We start from the raw sequence: 22,802 nt of genomic DNA on the forward strand, positions 1-22,802 counted from the left end.
GGATCAGGAAGTCATATGAGGAGCAATTCTCTCTGCCTGAGGTGTTACAGGAAGGTAGATAGGATGACATTTACTGTCCTAATAAAACGTCAAAGGGTCACTGTCCTGGGAAAGGCATGATCAACCTAAACATCAGGGGGTCATTGTTTTTGGGAAGAAATTATTAACAACCGTTGTAAAAGTATCTAACCCCTACTCTGTTGTATTTAAATCAGAAACATTTGGAAGACTGGAGAGAAGACTTCAGGTCTTCTCTCCATGCTGCATGTATTAAATAACTGGTAAGGGGTTAGAAGATCAGGCAAACAAAATCCGTCGACGAGATGACAAACAGACTAGGGAGGGCAGTACAATGAGGGACAGGTAAAACAAATCTGAGCGGGGTAGACAATCGCATGGCAGCAAAAACACAAGGGCAGGAGGTGAAGTATCTGAAACAGGCATGAATGAATTACATCAATCAATAAAAAAAAACTTGCCCTAGGGAGCATGCCATCTGCCATTTTCTTGGCAGAGGAATTGTTGCCTCAGGGTTGTCAGGAAACCTTATTTTCAGGTGCACACAGAACAGGCGGCCACATAATCACCAACTTTCTCTCCCTTATCAGCTGCCAGAAGTGTTGTTTATTGATTAGGTGAACTGCAGCACTCCAGGTGGAAGGTTCCTTAATGCCCCACTTGACTGCCCCCACCAGATGGCAGGATGTTGGTATGAGAATTTGAGGTTGCATTAGGGTCAAACAGGTGAGACAGAGCATCATATTTAGTGTTCTTGGACCCAGGACAGTAAGACTATTGACTGTATAATACTGAATGTTTTGATAGAGAGGCCCCTAGGGGCAGGAGTTACAGTGACTCCAGTTGTTTATTCTCCAGAGGGTCTGGCTCTGGTACAGAATCTCTACCTTGACTCACACACAGATGAGAACAATATGAACAAGATGAGAAAGTTTTTATTGTTTCATTGCAAATTTACAACACAGATACAGATAAAAAATCTTTGGATTAATTTCACTGATCACATTTATTTCTTGATCTTATTTGAGAATTTCAATGTAAATAGTGTAGTTTTAAAGCTGCACATTCTTGTTATATGAAATGTTTTTCCTTCAGACATGACTAGTCATTTGGTCTGCACTGTGCTTCATGATATGTAGTTCAGATCCTTAATGCAGATAATAATCACAAGAAGAGGCACTTTGCAATCACATCAGAAGCACACTTGCGTGCCACATGTCTAATCAGCCATGGACCAATCTCTGCATATACACAACTTGTCTGGCCCAGTTCAGACTTCAGTGCGGAACTGAAGTGTGTGGTCCTTCATCTTTTTCTTGTAGTCTTCCTCAAACTCTTCATTCTGGGCCACAGTGAAATGGTTCTTCCAGTCACCAACCTTCCCTGCAGAACCACAGAGAATCAGTCAGGCATTTTAGCTAAAGGTGGAGATCTGATTTTGTTTCCTGTCAAACACATCAGTTTACCTTTTCTCATGAAAGGAGAAATTTTGAAATCCATATCTGGGGCGGTAGAATAGTTGGCCATGTCGTTCTTTTTCATATTGTCAAACTGCACTCCGTACATAATTTGTTTCTTCTCTTCGACTGAAGGAGACAAACCAAGAAAGGAGCAGAGTTTGTCTATTTCCCGTCCAGTATCCTGCAAGGACAATGGTTAGATATCATCATTGTATCATACCAGCTAGCAGAGAATTGACTCAATAGAAAAAAAACACAAAAACAACTGAAATACCTCAATCATGTCTTCGTAGAACATGTAATGGAGTTTCGAATGAGTCTGTTTCTTCTTCCACCAGCCGTTCACATGGTCATACCAGGATCCATACACCACTAAAGCAACAGAACAATGGAAGCCCATAGGTGACTTTATGGATATGATAATGTGATCTTGAAAATTAAAAAAATGTCATTCCAAAAAAGCCTTCTAATTTTCCACATATGTATTTGTTTTTGAGTAAAATGAAAATGTCATAATTCAATTTGCATCACCATTTTCACAATTGTTCTATGAATAAAAAAGGAAAAACTGTTTGAAATTTAATTATACAGACTCAATTATATAGACTCAATAATAAAGGCTCCATAGGAATCCTTCCATCTCTGTTCCATCTCTTATTTTTTATTATTATTATTATTATTATTGTTGTTGTTGTTGTTGTTGTTGTTCATACATACCCTTTCCCTCCATGAATTTGTCGAGGAAGGTGTTCCAGTCTCCTGGCTCTGGCTGGGTCAAGGCCATGCGATCAAAGTGAAAATAAGAGACCATGTTGTCTTTGGCATTGCGGGCCACGTAGACTATCTACAGAAGAAGAAACCAATGTAAGCTTTTAGAGCTGCAAAAAGGTAAAAAGGGTTTTGGTAGAGTAATACAAGCCCTGGTATTTGTAAAACAAAATGTAAGTATTTGTAGGTAAGTAAAGAGTAGGTTAATGTAAATGTGTGTAATGTGGTATTTTCTGCTGAGTGGGTTTCCTCCAGGGGCTCCAAGTTTCTCCTACCATTAATACATGGCCCTTGACCCTTTCCCAAGGAACTAGCTTCAAGGTGTTAACACAAATTACTGACCTTGCAGTTTTGCTCCCAAAACGATTTTGGCACAAACTGGATTGGAAAATGAGTTTTAATGAGGCGTGGAGAGGTGGTGAGGTTCTCGGCCAGGTCAACTCCTAAATGAACAGGTAAAGATTGAATGAGACAAAACCCTGATCCTGTAAAGTGCTTTAGTAGTTCTTTATTGACTGCCACAGTGTGGTACTAATAGAAAGCAATCGAACCTGAGACAATAGCAGATCACGTTAATTGAAGTTTGAGCAAAAGGTAAAACCTCACCACATAGTATACTGAAGGTTAAATGAGGTTGTGTTTGAAGTGTTTGTTTCTGATGCACTTTTCGAAAATATGGTGCATATGTTTGATCATCTGTTCAACCTGAACCCACTGACGGGTCGGTGAGCTCCAGGAAAGGAGCTCTTTCATAGATTGGGATAGATGTCTGACGCTCTGGAGCTGTTTTACCAAAAAACAGCAGGTCAAGGATCAAAGAGACCCACATGTTTCCTAAAAAAACACAGAGAGAGAGGATGGTCATATAATCCAGCTCCTCTGACTCACAGCCTAGTGTCATGGAGGTCCTGCTGCCAAGTGATCCCAAGCCTCTGCTGCCCAGCATCTCCACTACACAGCGCCCTTGCTGACATCCTGTCAGTTCCGGCATGGCATCAGATGCCTCTCCAGTTTTGGCATTGGGGGTCCCGGCTGAGCATATGCATATGATCATTAGGTGAGAATAATCAAACTCCAGCATTTTGACTGTTTTGACTTGAAGTTTTCTTCTTACTTCAGATCTACAGCACTGTTCTGGCAAATGATCAGTATTTCTGTTTTCTTCCCCCTCCCCCAAATGTTAAGATTAAGATTCTTCCACAGAGCCTGTTTGGGTAGCCTGTAGCCCAACAATGTTTTGTCAGAAATATGATACTAACTAGGTTAAATAAGAATGAGTGTGCATATTTTTGTTTGACTGTCCAACCTGAAATTCTAGACGAGCTAGTGGTCTCCAGGAAAGGAACTCTCTGATAGATTGGGATGGATGTCTGACGCTCTGGGGACATCTGACCAAAATATAGCAGGTCAAGAATCAAAGAGACCCACGTGGTTCCTTAAAGAAAGACACAGAAAGGAAAATAAAATGTTTCCACCACCTCTCAGCTCTATCCAAACACACATTTTATGTCCTATAGAGCATATGTGTTCAACTGCACTGACCTGTTTTGGGGTATGTTGCAATAAGTATATCATCTGGCCTGGCCTGAAAGTTTTGTATCTTCTCCCAGTTGTCCGTGAAAACGTTGGTCATTGAGACACCATGGAAATCAAACAGTTCTGGTCGAGTAAGATTCATCTTCCAAAAAAGAAAAAAGAAAGAAAAAAGAAAAAGAAAAGAAAAGAAAACATACAAAGCATATGATCATTGGGTGAGATAAATAATCAAACTCCCGCATTTTGACAGTGTGCAGCTGAATGCAAACAACAATGTTGTAGACATTGTTTGGAGTGAAAGCACCAAGCATGTTTCAAGAATTTGAACAGGAGAAAAGTGTAGATAAGACTCAGCCCATATAATCCTTAAAACTGGTTTTACTACTTCCATACCCTGATCTGTTATTTTTAACTATTTCAAAATGAAAATAGTTTTTAAATGATTTCAAAAGCTTTGGGCTTGAACATACTGTGTGCACCTAAAACAATATCAGCCACTTGGAAATTGTCTAAACAGTGTGAATGTGTTCAGCTCAACATATATGCCATTTCTAATCCTTTTGAGTGCCTTTGTGGTAATACTACATGGGAAGAAAAACACAAAGCTATATTTGTTTCCTTTTTCTTGCAGTTTTCTTCTTACTTTGGATCTACAGCACTGTTATGGCAAATGATCAGTATTTCTGTTTTCTGGAGAACTTCCCCCTAATGTTAAGATTAAGATTCTTGGCCCAATTTGAAAAATCCTCATGTGAGCACCTGCCCAAAGACAATGTACAGCAACGAATATGTTGTAACATTTTAGTGACTTTCTGACATAAAGAGTATTGTTGTCAGCTGCAGATAGAGAAGTGAGATTGTTTTTAAAAGCAGAAGGAGATCAACTTTTTTTACACTTTAAAATACCTCAGTCCATTCTCAGTAGTAATTAACCCCACTTGGGAGGAAAGCACACTAGCTTTGAAGAGATTAGTTTAGAGACATACGTACCTTCTTGGATCAGCAGACTTCTAAGACTTCGGTGCTCTGCTACTGATGCCCTGAATCGTTAGCTAGCCTTACCTGTTGTTAGTCAAACATATACTGTATATTTGCTAACATTAAGTCAGTGTCGGCTGTGTAAACTTCTTGCAAGTTTGATAGCAAACCACACTGTCTCTGCCTGGGAGCCAGTTTTTTATCATGAAAATTTATTTCAGTTTGAGTAACAAAATAATGAGTGAATGACATTGGAATGACATTGGCTAACATTGGCTGGGTTTATGGGTTAGCTATTGTCAGTTTTGTTAGCTTCGTCTACAGTACAGGGGCATTCATTCATTCATTCATTCATTCATTCATTCATTCATTCAAGGAGATGCATGGATTCTATAAACAAGAGCTGCTTTTATGATGAGCCAACTTTGTAATTTTTATACTTTTGTGATTATCTGCTTCCCTCACTGGTCCCGCTTGTGTAGAAAAAACGTCATGGTAGGCCCTCATTATTGCCTGTCGTCTACTTCTGTATGATCATCGGATCGCATAGCGTCTTGGGCAAAATGCATGGATCAAGACATTATTTAATGCCTGCTGCTGGGTTTTATTCATTTATTTATTTATTTATTCATTCATTCTATATATTGGGCCAAGCAGCTTATAATTATGATCGATCTATTTTCACTCACTCCTTACCAAAAGAAGTGTACCGACAGCTCTGAATGTCATGATTCTTTTTTTGCTTCTGCGGTTTCCTGTTCTATTTTGAAGTTTTACCCTCATGTGTCATGTTTTGCTTTTCATTTCCTCCCATTGATTTCAAGCCCTTTTTCTATTTCCATCTGTGTCTTGTCTGTAATCAGTCCTTGTGTGTGCATATAGTCTGTGTGCTCCCTCATGTCTTTGTCAGTTAGTCCATTTCTTCTCCTGTGTTTCACCTAAGCCTGTTCCAGTGACCTCCAGTGTTTCCCTTTGGTATGTTCCTGGTTTTTTGTCCCTTGTGTTTTTACTGAGTTGTACTTTGTTCTTCTGAGTTGGTACTTTGTTTAGTTTGTGTTGCTACTTTGTGATTTTGGCATTTTGCCCATTTTCTTGGATTCATGGTTTTCAGATTATTTCATCTTTTGTAAATAAAGCTTGCCTTTTGTTTTCTTAATCCTGCCTGCCTCTTGGATGTTTTTGCATTTGGGTCCTCACCTTTTTACCACAAAACGTAACACTGAACATGGCATTGCAGTTACTGCAAATTGTTGTTTCTAAGATTACACAGCAATTTATTTAGAAGATATTTATGTACGATTTCTTAGCTCTAAGGCCAGGTAGGAATAATAATCAAATAGGTGTTTCAGCACTAGTTTATCATAATGGCAGTATTTGTAAATACAGCCTACAACAACCTGATCAAACTGTCTGTGATGTTTAAAAGAGAACTTGACAAAACAATGGAGCTGCTGATTATGCAGAATGACTTTAAAGAGAGAAAACACTAACACTTGAATGAAACGTTTAACATTTTCATCTACTAAAACTATGAGGGATAAAAATTACTAAAATGTGACTAGAGCTAATAAGCATTTTTAAAACTAAGACACAATCTAAAATAGCTGCCAAAATTAACAGTGCAAGGAGAAGGGTAGTATCAAGTGCAAGAAAGACATAATCTTTGTATTTACCTGTTTTGTGATCATTTTTTCAATAATGACTCACACACAGACGACGACAGCATGAACAAGATGATTTATTTATTGCAAATATACAATGTGGATATGAATGAAACCCTTTGGATTAATTTTACTGATCACACTAATCCCTTGGTCTCATTAGAGATAATCAATGTAAATGGTGTAGTCATATAGCTGCTCTTAAATCACACATTAACATTTATAACAAAAATAGAATATATAATAGTTATATAATAGACATGAAACTATCTCAAAGCCATTTTTGTTGCTTTATTTACATACCTCCTGTTGTTATGATGGAAATATTCTCCTTCCACATGGATATAGTGGTTTGATTTGCACTTTGCGTCATAATATGTAGGTCACAGCCTTAATTCAGATCAAAATCACAATAAGTCAAACTCCACACCTCTGCTATCACACCAGAGGCAACTATAACTTGATTTTTTACAGAAATGCCACATGTCCAGTCAGGTGTGGACCGATCTCCACAAACACAGCCTGTTCAGTTCTGTTCAGATTTCAGTGCGGAACTGAAGTGTGTGGTCCTTCATCTTTTTCTTGTAGTCTTCATCAAACTCTTCATTCTGGGCCACAGTGAAATGGTTCTTCCAGTCACCAACCTTCCCTGCAGAACCACAGAGAATCAGTCATTTTAGCTAAAAGTGGAGATCTGATTTTTTTTTTTTTTTGTCACACACATTCAGTTATTTATCCGGTTACCTTTTCTCATGAAAGGCGAAACCTTGAAATCCATGACCAGGATTGTAGAATAATTGGCCATGTTGTTCTTCTTCATGTTGTCAAACTGCACTCCATTCATGATTTGCTTCTTATCATCAGCCGAAGGAGACAAACCGAGAAAGGAGCAGAGTTTGTCTATTTCCCGTCCGGTGTCCTGGAAACAAAATGGTTAGATATCATCATCCACCACAGCTCCCAACACCTCCTTTCTCCACTGATTAAGGACTCAACCATACACTTCACTGTCTGTGTACTGTGTTTTCTGTTCTGTTGTTATTTAATATCTCAGGAACCCTGCACATTGCACATTGCACATATTGCACATTTATTATATACTGCACACATCATGTACACACAACGACAGTTCTGTATATAGTATGTTTATCTTTAATCTTATAGTTTTTTATTATATTTTTATTCAAATTGTTATTTTATTCTCTCCAATATCTCCTTATTATTGTCTCTGTTTTTTGAGACTTACTCTTGTGCTGCTACTTATTTCCCTCTGTACTGCTGTGTTACCTGTGAATTTCTCCCAAGGGGGATCAGTAAAGGAACATCTTATCTAAGAGTGTTGACTCAATAGAAAGAACCCTGAAAAACAACTGAACTACCTCAATCATGTCTTCGTAGAACATGTAATGGAGATTTGAGTAAGTCTGTTTCTTCTTCCACCAGTTGTTCACATGGTCATACCAGGATCCAAACGTCACTAAAGCAACAGAACAATACATGAAATCCATCAGTATAAATCTATACATCTCAGCTCCAATAATATTTCTGTATTTCATACATACATTTTCCCTCCATGAATCTGTGGAAGTAGCTGTTCCAGTCTCCTGGCTCTGGCTGGACCGAATTCATGCGATCAAAGTGAAAATAAGAGACCATGTTGTCTTTGGCATTGCGGGCCACGTAGACCACCTACAGAAGAAGAAAATACCTAAATTACCCGAGGACCAACCTGTCATGAGACATGATATACTTTCACACACCTACTTTAAGTGTTTGTTGTAATAACCTCCAAAGTCTCAAGTCAACTTCACTAGCAAGCGAGTGTTGCGAGTTTTGTAGGGAGGATGCATGCTGAGCAGAAATGCTCCTTCTCCTTTATCTGCTAACAACTAACACGACTTCACATGTTCAAACTGTGTGCAGTCCATACGCAGAAGTCCAATTTTGCTTGCAGGTGATGCTAAATACCAAGTATAAAAAAAAAATCAGACACAGGACTTTCACCCAGGAGACCGGTAATCGTGCCCTTTATTTTATACCTAACCAAGTACTTTTGTTGCCTTTTAACATACACAATATGTAACTTCTGCCGCTTGGGGGCTCTCCGTCAAAACAACACAAAAGATGTTTGCCGAGTGTTGTGTGAAGGGCTGCTAGGAACTGCTAGAGATTCTGGATTAGAGCCAGACCCTCTGGAGTTCAGAGGGTCTGGAGTCCAGAGGGTCTGGCTCTAATCCAGAATCTCTAGCAGGTATTTGTTGTCCAGAGTCTGGACGACCAATACCTGGAGTCACTTAGGAATGTTCCTGCTGTCAAACTCACGTCACTGTTGATGTATACACAATTAAACAACCACGGCTGCTGATAAAGATCTATCTGAAGTGACTCATGCATAAATGTTCACAGATGAGGTGATGTTTTGAAGTTTTATTCACCTTAAATTTTTTGGGATAATGTAAGCACACAACTCAACAAAATATATAACAAAGGTCTTTTTGTTACAGTACCATGTCGACAAAAGTCACCTGACAATGGATCCTGCGAGCAAAATCAGACTTTGACGAATGCACTGCACGTGAAGTCATGGTATTTGTATGCAGATTGATGAGACGGGGTTGTTCTGTGCGCTCACAGAGCAGAATCACTCCCTAGGGAGGCTGGATTTCCACTCTTGGACACTGTTCTGTGTTCTCCTTCCACATGCACGTACCAGGTTTTCATGTGCACAGGTTTTGAGATAAATTGAAAGCCATATTTGTGCTCTATTTTAGCATCTTGTGATCATGCACTGATATCATGCAGATAACACTCAAACGGCTGACCTTGCAATTTTGCTCCCAAAAGGACTTTGGCACGAACTGAACTGGAAAATGAGTTTTAATGATCCGAGGAGTGGTGGGGAGCTTCTCTGCCAGGTCAACGCCTACATGAAGATATAAAGCAAGAAAAACATTGATGCTCTGACATGCTTTAGTAGTTGTGTCTACTGTCCTGTTAGAAACAGACACTGTGGTAGATAAGGTTCATTTAAGTTTGAGCAAAAAGGCTGATTATCGCCACACAACAAACTGAATGTTAAAAGATGAGGTGTCTGCTTCGTGTAATATGGTGCGTAAGTTTGATCATCTGTTCAACCTGAATCCATTGATGGTATGGTGATCTCCAGGAAAGGCACTCTTTCATAGATTGGGATGGATGTCTGACGCTCTGGAGACGTTTTACCAAAATACAGCAGGTCAAGAATTAAGGAGCCCCATGTGGTTCCTAAAAGAAACAGAGAGAGAGAGGAAATACCACAGTATAGAAATAACAATAACATCACCCGTGGTTGTGCTGTGTGTGGAAGAACAGCGGCAATGAGTGATCAGCACCAGGAGGCCGGTATGTGAACTAAAACTTTATTCCTTTATACAAAATTCCATGCACGTTCCTGATTTCACCACCTCTCACCTCACTTCATCTTACCTCACCTCGACACCCACATATTTTATGAGCTATAAAACATTTACAAAGACTTTTCATGTGCACTGACCTGCTTTGGGGTATGTTGCAATAAGTATATCATCTGGTCTGGCCTGAAAATTTTGAACCTTCTCCCAGCTGTCTGTGAAATAGTGGACCATTGTGACTCCATGGAAATCAAAAATTTCCGGTCGGGGTAGATCCAACTTCTTTTCAACAAAAACACACAAATCACATGATCATTGTGTGAGAGTAATACTATAATAATAATTTTGTTTATAAAACCCCTTTATAAACAGTTTACAAAGCGCTTTGACAGAAAAGAAAAAGAAGGAAGAAGGAAAATAAATCAGTAACGGACAATATGAACACAACATCGAATGAGATTAGATCACGTACAGTAAACACAATAAAACATGATTAATAAATTGACAATAAACAGATAAACGCAATAAAAGATGGTAAGAAGACATTACATAAGAGGAATTAGAAACAGATAAAGGATAGAAAGACAAAAACACTTAAAAAGGGTGTCTTTACACAAAAGCAGCTCTGTAAAAGTGGGTTTTAAGATGGGATTTAAAAGAAGTTTAAGGCGTGTTCAAGTGTGAGAGTAATCAAACTACTGCCATTTGATTGTGCAGTGCAAACATTATTCACTGTCAGCTGCAGACAGGGAAGTCAGATTGTTGCAGTTATCTTAAAAAGAAGAAGAGAAACAACAAATTCATCACTTTGGCTTGCACATTAAATCCCTCAGTCCATTCTCATTAGCTCATGTTTACATGTTTTACAATTAATGAACCCCGCTTTACAGTCAGGCACAGTGAAGATTTAAAGAGAGATCTTTTAGAGACATACCGTTCCTGGATCAGACATTCTGACCGCTGCTGGTTTCACCGCTGTAGTTCTGACACTTTTCTCTTCAGCTGTGATCTTTCCCAGACAAGCAAACTGCTTTCCTTCCCCTCTCCACTGGTTGCATAACACTGTCTCCCTGTTATTGCAGGCAGGGTCCCTAATGTGGTATGAAAGTCTGGCTCCTCCCTGTCCTCCCACATTTCCTGAGCTTTCACTTTGTTGCCTTTCCCTTCAACTGTGTCTGTGTCTTGATAGACAGTTATATGCTGCTGCTTATTTTAGAGTTATCAAACTTTTGGCTAAATAGGTGTGGACGCCCGGAGTCATCTTGGGGTTTGAGCGTTTATAAACCTCTGTCTTTGTTTGCCCTGCAGGTGAGTGATTACAGTGATTTACAATACCTTTCACAGCCCACCGTTATCTAGGTCACATAAGTCCTGGCTGTAGTCTAACCACTCTCTTTGTCCTCCTCCACAGGCACACCACAGTTTTATATGAAGCAATGAAGGAAAAGAAAAAACAAATACAAAGCACAGCAGGTCTCCTTAAAAAATGGTAGTAAAATGGACAACAGAGTACGATACTTATTTCTATACTTCAAATTTGACACTTTATTTGACAAGTTTTACTTGAATGCAGTCTTCATCCTCTCACATGTGACATGTTCTCAATAAAAAAACAGTTGGGTCCAATATAAGCCCAGTATTCATGTAGCTGCATGTCATGTTTGGTGTAATCTGACTGCCATGGTCCACTCAAAGCCTGTCCTTGCCACTTAACTATCTCCATTTGTTTTAGAAATATGTTGAACTGAGTAGTTCTAGTGAACTAATGCACTTTTATAATATCCTTGACAATTGTCCTAGCGTAACCCGAGCAAAGAGCAAATACTGAGCTATATAATTAGGCCTTATCTTGTGTAGGCATTTTTTTATCTGCATGCCATGGCCTGCCCACTTTACTTTACTATTTCCATTTTCTGGTACTTTAGACTTCCACTCCATTACATTTTAAAGGGAAATTCTACAATAGTTTAATAACTTTAGTTACTAGTTACTTTTCATATTACCTGCTGCATCAGAGACAAATGATTGCATGTTTAACTTATTTTATCGACAATCAGATTTTTTTAAAAAACGCTGATTCAATCATTTGAAAAACGCTGAAAATCAGATCTGATAATTAGCAGTTATTAAATATATGTAAAACTTTTTTACTATAATTGAATTAATCTAATTTTTTCTTAGACAAATACTTTTGATACTTAAGTACATTGTACATTAATACAACAAGGAATGGGTAGGTTAATAATAATAATAATCCAAATCCAAACATAAGATAAAAACATGATAAAATAATTTAAATAGTTACAACAATTACCAGCAATTAAGAAAAGGCCTTAAGGTAAAAGTGAGTCTTAAGAAGGGATTTAAAGGTTAAGGAGGAAAACAAATGTTTTATTACTCAATACAGCCAACAAGTTAATGCAGGTCAAGTATAAGAATGGACAGGAGGGACAGTGTGGTAACAAGAAAGCTGAGACTGGGTCACTGTGCACTTAATCATGGGCTGGCAATGGTTGGTAAGCAACCTGATTTAAAATGCATTTGTGGAGAGTCATTTATTGAGATCCCTTTTCAGCTCAGAACATTATGAAACAACAAAAACTGCAAGTCATTTTCTCCATCTGGACTCTCCATAAGGATTTAATTCATTCAATGCAATTCTACAAGTGGCCAGTGGAGGGCAGCAATGCGCATGCGCTGCGTCTAGTCTGCCGGAAATTCTTTAGAAGAAGAAGAAGAAGGAAAAAACGTATACAACAAAGATGGCGTCTCCCGGCGAGGCAACGGTGAAGGATTCACACGTGGGGAAAAAGAAGAAGGTAACTACGAATAAAGAAGTAGTAAGAGGACGTCACTGTAACCGTGTCAAACGTTTGATATAATCAGCTAAGGCAGACTAGCACAGTGCTTTTCAAACTGACAGAAACGTAGCATTGGCTGATTATTTGCTAGCATCGGGCAGCTAACGCAAGTAGTGCTGGTGTACGGGGTCCTGGAGGACGACAGGCTAATACACAAAAATAATGCACTGTATCCTCGTGTTTCCTCCTGCTAACTTGTCGTTGTTTTCTCCTCTTTAACAGCCTCCAGCTCGTTACTGGCAGGAGGAACCGAAGGAGGGGAAAGATGACAACAAAGTGGGAAAAGACGAAGAACAGACTGAACAGCCTGTGCAACAAGAGGAGCAAAAGACACAGAAAACAACGAAAAGAAAGCAAGAAGGGGATGAAAGAGATGGAAAGAAGTTCATATCAGGGGTAAGGCTATGTGTGACCGACTCAAGTTGTCACTGTCAACTGAGAAGTGGGAACTCCTACTGAATATCACAGGGAATTTGATTAAATACCTGATATGAAATGGTCCTTAAGGTGTTTCTTTTGTTTTTCCTTATGATTGTATAAATCGTTATATTCCACAGTTCCTGACAATACACAATCTGTTTCTGTATACTGCTGCCCTATTCCATCCAATTGGAAATAGTGTAGTAGTTTAATTCAAATGTCCCCAAACTCCAACCTGACATATTTTAGATTCCTTGAAATAGTTAAAGGATGAGTTCACCCCGAAATTAAAGTTCAGACATCATCTACTCACCCTCATGCCGTTGGAAAGTTGGAGGAAGTTTTGTAGTCCTCAAAACATTTCTGGAGCTTCACAGCAAAACATTTTTGCAGCATTCTCCTAAACAACTGAAGTAGATGGGGACTTGTTTTAAAACATTAGAGAAACAACCAAAAACATCAACAATAAATGCCTCCGTGCAGTTTGTCCGAAGCAATGCAAGTCCCTCCGGAAGCCACAAGATCCCAAAATGATTTGATAAACCTTTATCTACATCCTTGATTTGCATTTGAGCTTGTGCACCCACCTCAGACTGAGCCCCCAGGAAGAGTGCAAGGCCTTGAAGTCAATTTTCATAGTGGCCAAACTTTAGCTTACATTAAACTTCTTGAAAGAAGCAGCTCTAAAATGGTGGATACATTTTTTGGAGTGTCACAATCCCAGTGAAATGACTCGTTTCACTGTCAAGCCATTCAGACTGATAACATTTGGAAAGTCTAGAAGAGCTACACAATTAATTAATTTAATGTTATTCCCATTCAAGTTAGCCAGGCACTAAACCAGAAGTTAGCCAGCTCGATCGACATAAGTCTCCAGTGCGCACACTCTATGTGCCCCACAACAGGTAATTTTATACCTCGGAAATCTAGCTTTTTAGCTCCATTCGCCACTGAGCAGCTTTCATAAGAATGAACAGGGCTCTGACTACGAAGCTGCATCCAGACTTTAGTTATTAAATCATTGCTTCATCCAGGATGCTTTTGGCTTAGCAGCTACATTGAAGATTTAGGCTTGAAAAAGCATGTAAATAACATCTTTTCAAATCAATTTGGGACTTTTGACAAAGTAAATAATATATTTCTTCTGATTATTGTTCATATTCTTTCAGAAAACTGACCCTTTCCCTGGGCCTGCTCCTATTCCAGAGGACAGGATAAAGAAGTTCAAGAGGAAAGATAAAACTAAAAAGGTAAGCACCCCAATTTTACTTATTAAAAAATCTCTCTAGTAAATAAGTGGGGTTTGCTCACTAAGACATTAACTTGTTCTTCTTCTCCCAGCCTCGCGGTACTCATTACAAGCTGAAAGACGTGATAACCCGCTCAGAAAAAGCATCAGAAATGGCCCAGAAACAAGCTGCCCGATTCGACCTCCTACTCCCAGAGGATGCAGGGTACATTTTCTCTTTGCTTCTCTGTGTCACACTGTATAATGTGATGGAGATTAAACTGTGAAAAATGTTACTTTAAGCCGTTCCTTCAAAGCCTGGTTGTGACACCTTTCCCTCCAATCTCAGTTTTCTAGAAGGAGACGAAGATGAGGACACATGTACAATCTCTCAGGAAGATATTGCAGATGCTGTGGACATAACATCTGGGTCAAAGGTGGGACACTGACTGGACATTCGTGTCGATGCTGGAAGATTTCACTTCAGACATTTAAGTGCCCAGGCCTTTGTTGTAAAATATTGATTTAAATACTAATACGTACTTTTAGTAAGGATGTCAAAATCGTTTACGGCAAAATAAAAAATGACAATAATTTTATGATGTTTGAATTGCATTTAAATTTAATTTAAGAGCACCTTTTATAAATTGTATTCCAGGTCTCCTGTTGTTGGTCAGATTATTTGCCTTTGATTAATTTGTTTTTCTCTCTCTCACTTCCTCCTCAGTATTTTAATCTGAAACTGTCTCAGTTTGGACCGTATCGAGTGGATTATAGCAAGACTGGACGGTCAGTATCACTCTCTAATGCTATTCATTCCAAGTTCAGCTTGATCATCACTATACAGTACACAGCTTCACTCTACAGACAGAAACTTTACAAACAAATATTACAATATTTTAATTAACATAGAATAAACCATTAGAATAGGCAATAAATTAGAAGAGAGTATTTAAAGGTGGTATAAAAGGAAGTGAATATAATGTGAATGTAAACCATATGTGTGCACTCGGGGTGTTGCGATTTCAAAATATTTTAGATAACTGTGATAATAAAAAAAAATAAATATTGATGTTAACAGTTTGTTCTCTTCTCTTCCCTTCAGTCACCTGCTGCTTGGTGGGAGGAGAGGCCATGTTGCCTGTATAGACTGGCAGTCCAAACAGCTAATGTGTGAGATAAACGTGATGGAGTCTGTGAATGATGTGAAGTAAGTCATCAGCATTACACAAAGCACAAAACATTGAATATTACAGGCATGCTTCAACTAACAACAGCTGTAATCATCATCCGTGTGAAAAAAATAAATGTTCTGTCTTTTTGTAGGTGGCTCCATAGTGAGGCCATGTATGCAGTGGCTCAGAAGAAGTGGCTGTATATCTACGACTCCAATGGAATAGAGCTTCACTGCATCCGCAAATTCAATGACGTCTTGCGAATGCAGTTCCTCCCGTACCACTTCTTGCTTGCCACAGCGGTAGGTTCATTAAAACTGTTCTTGTAGATTTTGCATGTTAATTTTTTAAATACACTCACCAGTCACTTCATTAAGTACGCTTGTACAATCTGCTGTAATCCAACGCAACAGCTCTGCCATTAATTCTGCCTTTAAGAGGATAATAATGTTCAGTTTGATTGATGCTGTCAGAGAGGTATTAAAGTTCACCCAAAAGTGAAAATTCAGTCATTATCTACCTCAACCCCATGTCAGTGTAAAGTCAGGTGAAGTTTCATAGTCCACAAAACCTGGCTACGCTAGCGATTTTATCTTAGTAGCTACAGTGAAGATTTGCGTAAATAACGTCTTTTCATGTTGTCAGGGCAGAGACTTGGATTGCACGGCGCGAGCTACATGGAGCCATTTTATGTTTTGTTTCTTTGTTTCTTTTTTTCCTGGTTGTTTTTTTAACAATGCTAATATTTGGTGAAGTTTTACTTTAATTTAACTGCATGTTAACTGTTGAGGATGTAGTTTGCAAAATAATAAACACAAAGTAGAATTATTGCTTTTCTGACAGTTTGAACAAAAACTGAAAAATGGAAGCATGTGTCGATAAGCTGACGGGGTTTGTGCAAACTCTCGAAAGTTTGGAAAATGGCTTATTTCAATCGATATGTTTTCAGGGTTGGGAATGTGGCTAAATTCAAATACATTCCTTTAAAAATGATCTGATAATAGTGTTATTCATCTACACAATTACTCATGTAATTATGTTTTCATATTTGAAATGAATCGATCCTGTCATCATCATTTGTCCCCTGAAATTAGCGAGTAGTATCTTTGAGTCACATCTCTCCCTCTGCGCCTCACAGTCATGTAGAGTAAAGCAAAAACAACTAATCTAAAAGCAAACACACTGACAAACCTTCCTGTCACTTGAATTGTCAGAGTGCTACAGGTTTCCTGCAGTACCTGGACGTGTCTGTGGGAAAGGAGGTGACAGCCATCTGCACCAAGACTGGCCGGCTTGACGTGATGTGCCAGAACCCACACAATGCCATTATCCATCTCGGCCACCACAACGGCACAGTCACCCTCTGGTCACCCAACCAGAAGGAGGCCCTTGTCAAGATGCTCTGTCATCAGGGCGGCGTTCGCTCCGTCACTGTGGACAAGACGGGCACGTGAGTCACTGAAAACAGAAGTTATTACCATTTCTTATGTAGGAAAACAAGGTTATTGGAATGTATTTAGAGGCAGGAAGCTGTGGATAGTTGTCCGCAACATTTTACTGAATTCTTTGGGAGTGTAATAGGGGTGTAACTATTCTGAAACTGAGCTTGAAGCCACAATACAAACATCCATGGTCTTGGTTCACAATTCTGGACACCCTCCAACCCCCATCCCAACCAGCTGCTACTTCTGCATCAGTAATTCATCTTTCACTTTTACTCACAAAGATGTGTCAGAAAACTCTTTACTTCCTGCTTTTTAAAGGACAAAAACTGTGAATAAATAAATTTCCCCCTCAAAACAGATGCCCCCTCGCATCCTAAATCTTCTAGTTTTGTCACTTTGTTGGACTATGTCCTGTTGTAAACAGCTGTTTGCTTCTGTTGGCTGAAAGCCTGGTCTTAAGAGAATTGGGGTTTTTTTAAGCAAGTTCATTTATGTGAACTCATTTATAAAGTTATTTTACCTTCATAGTATTTCTTATTCACCCAAAACCCCTGCCCCCCAAAACCAAACAAAAAGAAAAATTTAGGTCTGAGCCAAACCAAATTTAGGGAATTATTATACCCCTAGAGTTTAATAAGTCCTTTTAATTATTGACACTCGTTCTGCTTCTTCCTTTCTATGTGTTTAACACATTGATAAACAGTTTTATGATCAGGATGAATAATGATGACTTTTTCTGTTGTGAAAGTGAGCTGCACTTCCGTCAGTGTCCACCAGAGAGCAATCTCGAGCACCTGTCTCCTCTCTCCTGGCAGATACATGGTGACATCTGGCATGGATAAAAAGCTGAAGGTGTATGACATTAGAGCGTTTAAGCCCTTGAAGTCCTACTTCCTGCCTGCTGGAGCTTCCTGTTTGTCACTGAGCCAGAGGGGAGTGCTGTCTGCAGCCACGGGGGATATTGTCCAGGTCATTATCAACTCCATACTGTGTAATTAATGATTTGTTATTGAAAACCGATCCAGCGCAGAGGAAGTAATGCATTTGGAGAAGTTTGTTGCAAGTGAACACACTTTTATCATGAGCAGCACAGACACAATATACTGAAACAAATGTCACTGAATTGTGACAACACTCAATACAGACATGCTAGTGTCTGCGGTTTACTTTTGGTTCCTAGAAAAAGGAGGAGAGAGAGCTTAGACAAGTACCTTCACTACAAAATGACAGCAAAGCACACTGCTAAAAAAAAAAAAAGAGACAGAAAAAAGTGTTTACTAAGTGGGCTCAGCATGTATCCCTTTCAACTTCCTCAGGGTGTGTAAAAACAAATAGCTCACACACATCAAGGCTGGTGTAGGCGTAGCTCTGAACAGTTGTCACAGGTGCACTCAAGAGAGTGGGTGTGTTCATAATCAGGTAAATTCTCTTCATGTCTTTGCATTTCTTTTTCCTTAGCTCAAAATCGAGCCAGATTTGAAGGCATAGGCAAAAGACATGCAAACACAGTTTTTAAATAGAGTCTACAAGTCTATTAACCAGGCCTATTTTAAAGCTGCGATATTGAGAAGACAGGATCTTCTGCAACAGAAACAAATGAAACTAGAGAGTAGACCAGCTGTGATGCCATTGTCTGACCAAGTTAGTACGCATGCACAATAACAAGACAGCAAGACTAGTTCATCGAAATGGAATGTCGTTTTTGACTTTATCAATTACAGCTGCTTTTCCTTGTATGAAAAGTCAAGTGTAAATAAGTTGTGTGGCGACTTTTTCTTGCCAAAGATTTACAAAACAAGCAGACGCTTTGCCCGCTATAGCTTAAAACTACCTATGACACAGCAGAAGATTAGAGAAGCGGACTCGGACAGGAGGGTCTGCAGTCAATCACTGAACCGGCAGGATAAATCTGCTAATCTAAGATAGGAAGGTGTGAATGTGTAACTGTGTATTTAACCAGGGTGTTCCTGAAAAAGAGAACTTTGCTCTCAGTGAACCTGCCCTGAACCGTATATGTTTTTATACACGTGATGCCTGCTCATATAACTTTATCTGCATCTGAAAACTGTCCCTGCAGGTGTACAGGGACGTGTGGAGCACTCCAGTGACTAAACCCTACATGGCTCACAGAGTTCGAGGAACAGTTTGGGGCCTGCACTTCTGTCCCTTTGAAGATGTGCTCGGGGTGGGGCACGGTGATGGTTTCACCAGCATGCTCGTTCCAGGTCCTGCTCAATTTCACATTATACCATGTATTAAAATTTTTCTGTGCATTGAAGCCGTTCCCATCTTTACCTTCATCTCCCTCCATTTGCATTGACAGGCGCGGGAGAGCCTAACTTTGATGGTCTGGATGCAAATCCATTCCGCAGTGCAAAGCAGAGGCAAGAGTGGGAGGTCAAAGCCCTGCTGGAGAAAATCCAGCCAGAGCTTATCAGCCTCGACCCAACCGAGCTCGGGCAGGTTGACCGTGCCAGCTTTGCGCAAAGGCACCAAGACAGAGTCCAAGCTCTGGTCAGTGTCTGCATCTTGATTGGCACACATCTAATGTCATTTTAAGATATAGATCTTTACTTCGTGGTCATGAAAGTTTTATCTTATTTATAGCCTTTAAATGCATTTTTTGTCTCCCCAGGGCTTTGACCCATTGGCCAAAGAAAAGTTTATTCCCAAGTATAAGACAAAAGGTCGTAGTTCTGCTGGCGGTGTTGAAAGGCGCAAGAAACAAGTGGCTTATGAGGACCAGAGGGTAAGAAATCCAGAATATAAGATAAAGACTGATGCAGTCATTTAATGATCTTTCTGCTGCATGTGCAGTGTCAAGCTCATCTATCTTGACTTGTTTACCCCCCAGGATGTGATCAGGAAAACTGTGGAGACCAAAATGAAGATGGAAAAAGAGAGAAATCAGAGGCAACAGAAGGCGACAGTGTTCTCTAGCCAGAGTTCTGCTCTGGACAGATTCAAGAAATAGAAAAGGAGGACCCTTTGTGCAGCCCAGAACCCAGTGACTTTCTGTGGGAGTGACCTTTTACATTCATATAAAGGACACATTTTTTGGGCGAGTTGCTCCACTGAGGGAACAAAAAATGAAGTGCAGAAATCCTGTATGTTGTTGCGTCACTCAAGTTGAGACTTGAATTCTGAATAATGCTTTCATCAGAATTCAATGTTGATTGCGGTGATAGTCTGTTCTGTTTAATTGCTGCAGCCTGAAGTACTCCCTGTCTGCATGAGTACTGAGGTAATGTGAGGTTCCATGGCTGGCGTGGGTTTTTTTCTCTACTGCTAAACAAGTTTTTCACATTTGATCTTGTTGACTGACTGAGTGTTTGTCAAATGTTTTATATAAATATGTTCTAAAAGTAAGATGATGCTTTTTGAATTAATTAAGTGTTATTTGAGATTACAACTGAATGTTAAACATGCTCACACGTTTAATATATAAAGGACTATTGCTTAGAATTTAGGGGGGTCCGTTGGCAGAAATGGGATACAATATTTATGTCTGTTTTCATAAGTGTAGAACAAAGTGTGTTCTGTGGACCACCAGTGGTCTGCGAGAGCCCCCTAGTAAAATATGTTCTAAATTAAGTGTTTCTCAAACTGTATGCGATAATGAGCGACTGCAAAGCCTCATAGTGAGGTGTTGTTTTTAACATTGGATCAACTTGTATGAAAATTCAAACATTATTTTTAATTGCCATTTCTGCTATGTTGTCAGACCTCAGCAATGTAACCGAACATTTTGTGAAACTGTCTGCATAGCACATTTACGATAAATGTCAAAAAGGATCAGCCATTGACTAAAATTCTCCAGTTTGGAGCCAGACATTGCTACACTCTCCATTGTACCCATTGAGATGGCAACAGAGAAAATGCTAGCTATTTTGCAAGACTGTCATCTAATTAGGCTGTAATTTATAATATACAGTTGAAGTACGCAGATTGTTTTTTGGGGATGTTGAGAAGGTAACGTTAGGTGGTCCATGAGGTTTTGTTTTTATTGGTTAAGTGGTCCTTGGTCTAAAGAAGTTGGAGAAACACTGCTGTAGAATCATCTGAGACCAGGGGTATTACGTGTGTTTCTGCAACCTCACTACTGGATGTCATTAAATCCCACACACTGGACCTTTAATTCATTAAAGGGCTACCCTAATTTCACACATTAAAGTGTGTTTACAGGACTTGGGGAGTACTACTACATATGTGGCAAAAAAAGTAGTGTAAAGCCTTTTGTGACTCCAGAGGAAGCTGCATGTAATCTGATACATTACCTCCAGTGATGTCAGTGGCTAAGTTGCATTGTGGGTGATGCAGGCACCAGGCTTTGAAAAGCAGTCCACTTGTGTAGCATTGCACTACTATAACAGTGTTTATACTCATCATGGATGGTTTGAAAACAAATAACCAAAGTCACCACAGCAGAACCAGATAGTATCTTTCCTTTATTCCACTTCCTCTTTAAAACCTGGTACCTACATTATTCACTGTGCCGCTTGTGGGGAGTGACATATACATATATACATACATATATACATATATATATATACACATATATATATATACACATATATACACATATATATATATACACATATATACATATATATACATATATATATACATATATATACATACATATAAACATATATATATATATATGCAGTGTGCGGCGTATGGTCTGAGCACTGACAGGCTGACCCCCCACCCCTTCAACCTCTGCAGCAATGCTGGCAGCACTCATACGTCTATTTTCCAAAGACAACCTCTGGATATAACGCTGAGCACGTACACTCAACTTCTTTGGTCGACCATGGAGAGGCCTTTTCTGAGTGGAACCTGTCCTGTTAAACCGCTGTATGGTCTCGTCCACCATCCTGCAACTCAGTTTCAGGGTGTTGGCAATCTTCTTATAGCCTAGGCCATCTTTATGTAGAGCAACAATTATTTTTTTCAGATCCTCAGAGAGTTCTTTGCCATGAGGTGCCATGTTGAACTTCCAGTGACCAGTAGGAGAGAGTGTGAGAGTGATAACACCAAATTTAACACACCTGCTCCCCATTCACACCTGAGACCTTGTAACACTAACAAGTCACATGACACCGGGGAGGGAAAATGGCTAATTGGGACAATTAGCCATTAAACATAACATCACCTGTAAGCAAATCTACAAAAGTGGGTTTTAAGAAGTGATAAATATAGAGGTAAGGGAAAGGTGGAAGAGGAACTACAGCTTGAGGAATTCAGGAAGAGATGTGACAACCAAATATTTGTCTAACTAAAGTTAATTTCCAAAGTTGAATTGCAAGGGCAGGCTGGACCAGATCACAGGAGGGATTAGCTTTAAACTCGGAGGACTGGCTTCCAGTAACATCTTGGGACTGCTAAATACTTTTAAGTTAGAAATGCTTGTTCCTTCGTTGGACATTTAAGGTCGATTTACCGATACATTACATAGTCTGTGTATATTATTTATTGTGTAAGTGACTTCAGTGAGACTTGCTGAATAATTGAACTCTATTTATATAGCACTTTACACACAACAGAGTTAATCTTAAGTGCTTTACAGCAGACAAAGGAAAACGAAAACAAAAGAAAACATGCAAGAGGAGAGGAATCTGAGTTTATGGATAAATAAAGCTTAAACACAAATTTTGTTCTCTCAAACAGGATGGCTCAGACTGGTACCTGTGTGGAGCTGTGATTTGAGATTTGGGCTATAGAAATAGATTTAAAAAAAATAACTTGACTTGAAGCTCTTTGAATATTGAAGACCGGAATGTTGAGGGGAAAAGATGACTCAAGTAAGGAAGCAATGATGACTCAAACACATCCTCATTATTTATTAACATAGTCAAAC

At 39.3% G+C, this 22,802-nt stretch overlaps 3 protein-coding genes across 3 annotated transcripts; 1 reads left to right on the top strand and 2 right to left on the bottom strand.

Moving 5' to 3' along the window:
- Positions 1 to 1,288: 1,288 nt before the first annotated feature.
- LOC140999357 (cytosolic sulfotransferase 3-like) lies at positions 1,289 to 3,924 on the bottom strand. The gene is made up of 7 exons (XM_073469710.1): positions 3,789 to 3,924; positions 2,952 to 3,080; positions 2,589 to 2,689; positions 2,196 to 2,322; positions 1,753 to 1,850; positions 1,485 to 1,659; positions 1,289 to 1,401 (listed from the first exon to the last, which is right to left on the bottom strand). The coding sequence occupies exons 1-7, from the start codon at positions 3,922 to 3,924 to the stop codon at positions 1,289 to 1,291; spliced, it is 879 nt and encodes a 292-aa protein (XP_073325811.1).
- A 2,558-nt stretch (positions 3,925 to 6,482) lies between these two features.
- Positions 6,483 to 10,868, bottom strand: LOC140999576 (cytosolic sulfotransferase 3-like). The gene is made up of 8 exons (XM_073470048.1): positions 10,745 to 10,868; positions 9,954 to 10,092; positions 9,557 to 9,685; positions 9,244 to 9,344; positions 7,984 to 8,110; positions 7,801 to 7,898; positions 7,166 to 7,340; positions 6,483 to 7,070 (listed from the first exon to the last, which is right to left on the bottom strand). Exons 1-8 carry the CDS (start codon positions 10,760 to 10,762, stop codon positions 6,958 to 6,960), a joined length of 900 nt encoding a protein of 299 aa, XP_073326149.1. The 5' UTR covers positions 10,763 to 10,868; the 3' UTR covers positions 6,483 to 6,957.
- Positions 10,869 to 12,525: 1,657 nt separating this feature from the next.
- On the top strand, positions 12,526 to 20,308 carry wdr46 (WD repeat domain 46). The gene is made up of 14 exons (XM_073471082.1): positions 12,526 to 12,629; positions 12,894 to 13,067; positions 14,261 to 14,341; positions 14,433 to 14,545; positions 14,669 to 14,756; positions 15,047 to 15,108; positions 15,425 to 15,529; positions 15,646 to 15,796; positions 16,709 to 16,944; positions 17,755 to 17,908; positions 19,017 to 19,164; positions 19,263 to 19,453; positions 19,575 to 19,688; positions 19,794 to 20,308. Exons 1-14 carry the CDS (start codon positions 12,573 to 12,575, stop codon positions 19,911 to 19,913), a joined length of 1,794 nt encoding a protein of 597 aa, XP_073327183.1. The 5' UTR covers positions 12,526 to 12,572; the 3' UTR covers positions 19,914 to 20,308.
- Positions 20,309 to 22,802: the final 2,494 nt, after the last annotated feature.

The sequence above is a fragment of the Pagrus major genome, chromosome 7 (genome assembly GCF_040436345.1).
Source record: "Pagrus major chromosome 7, Pma_NU_1.0".
NCBI classification, from domain to species: Eukaryota; Metazoa; Chordata; class Actinopteri; order Spariformes; family Sparidae; genus Pagrus; species Pagrus major.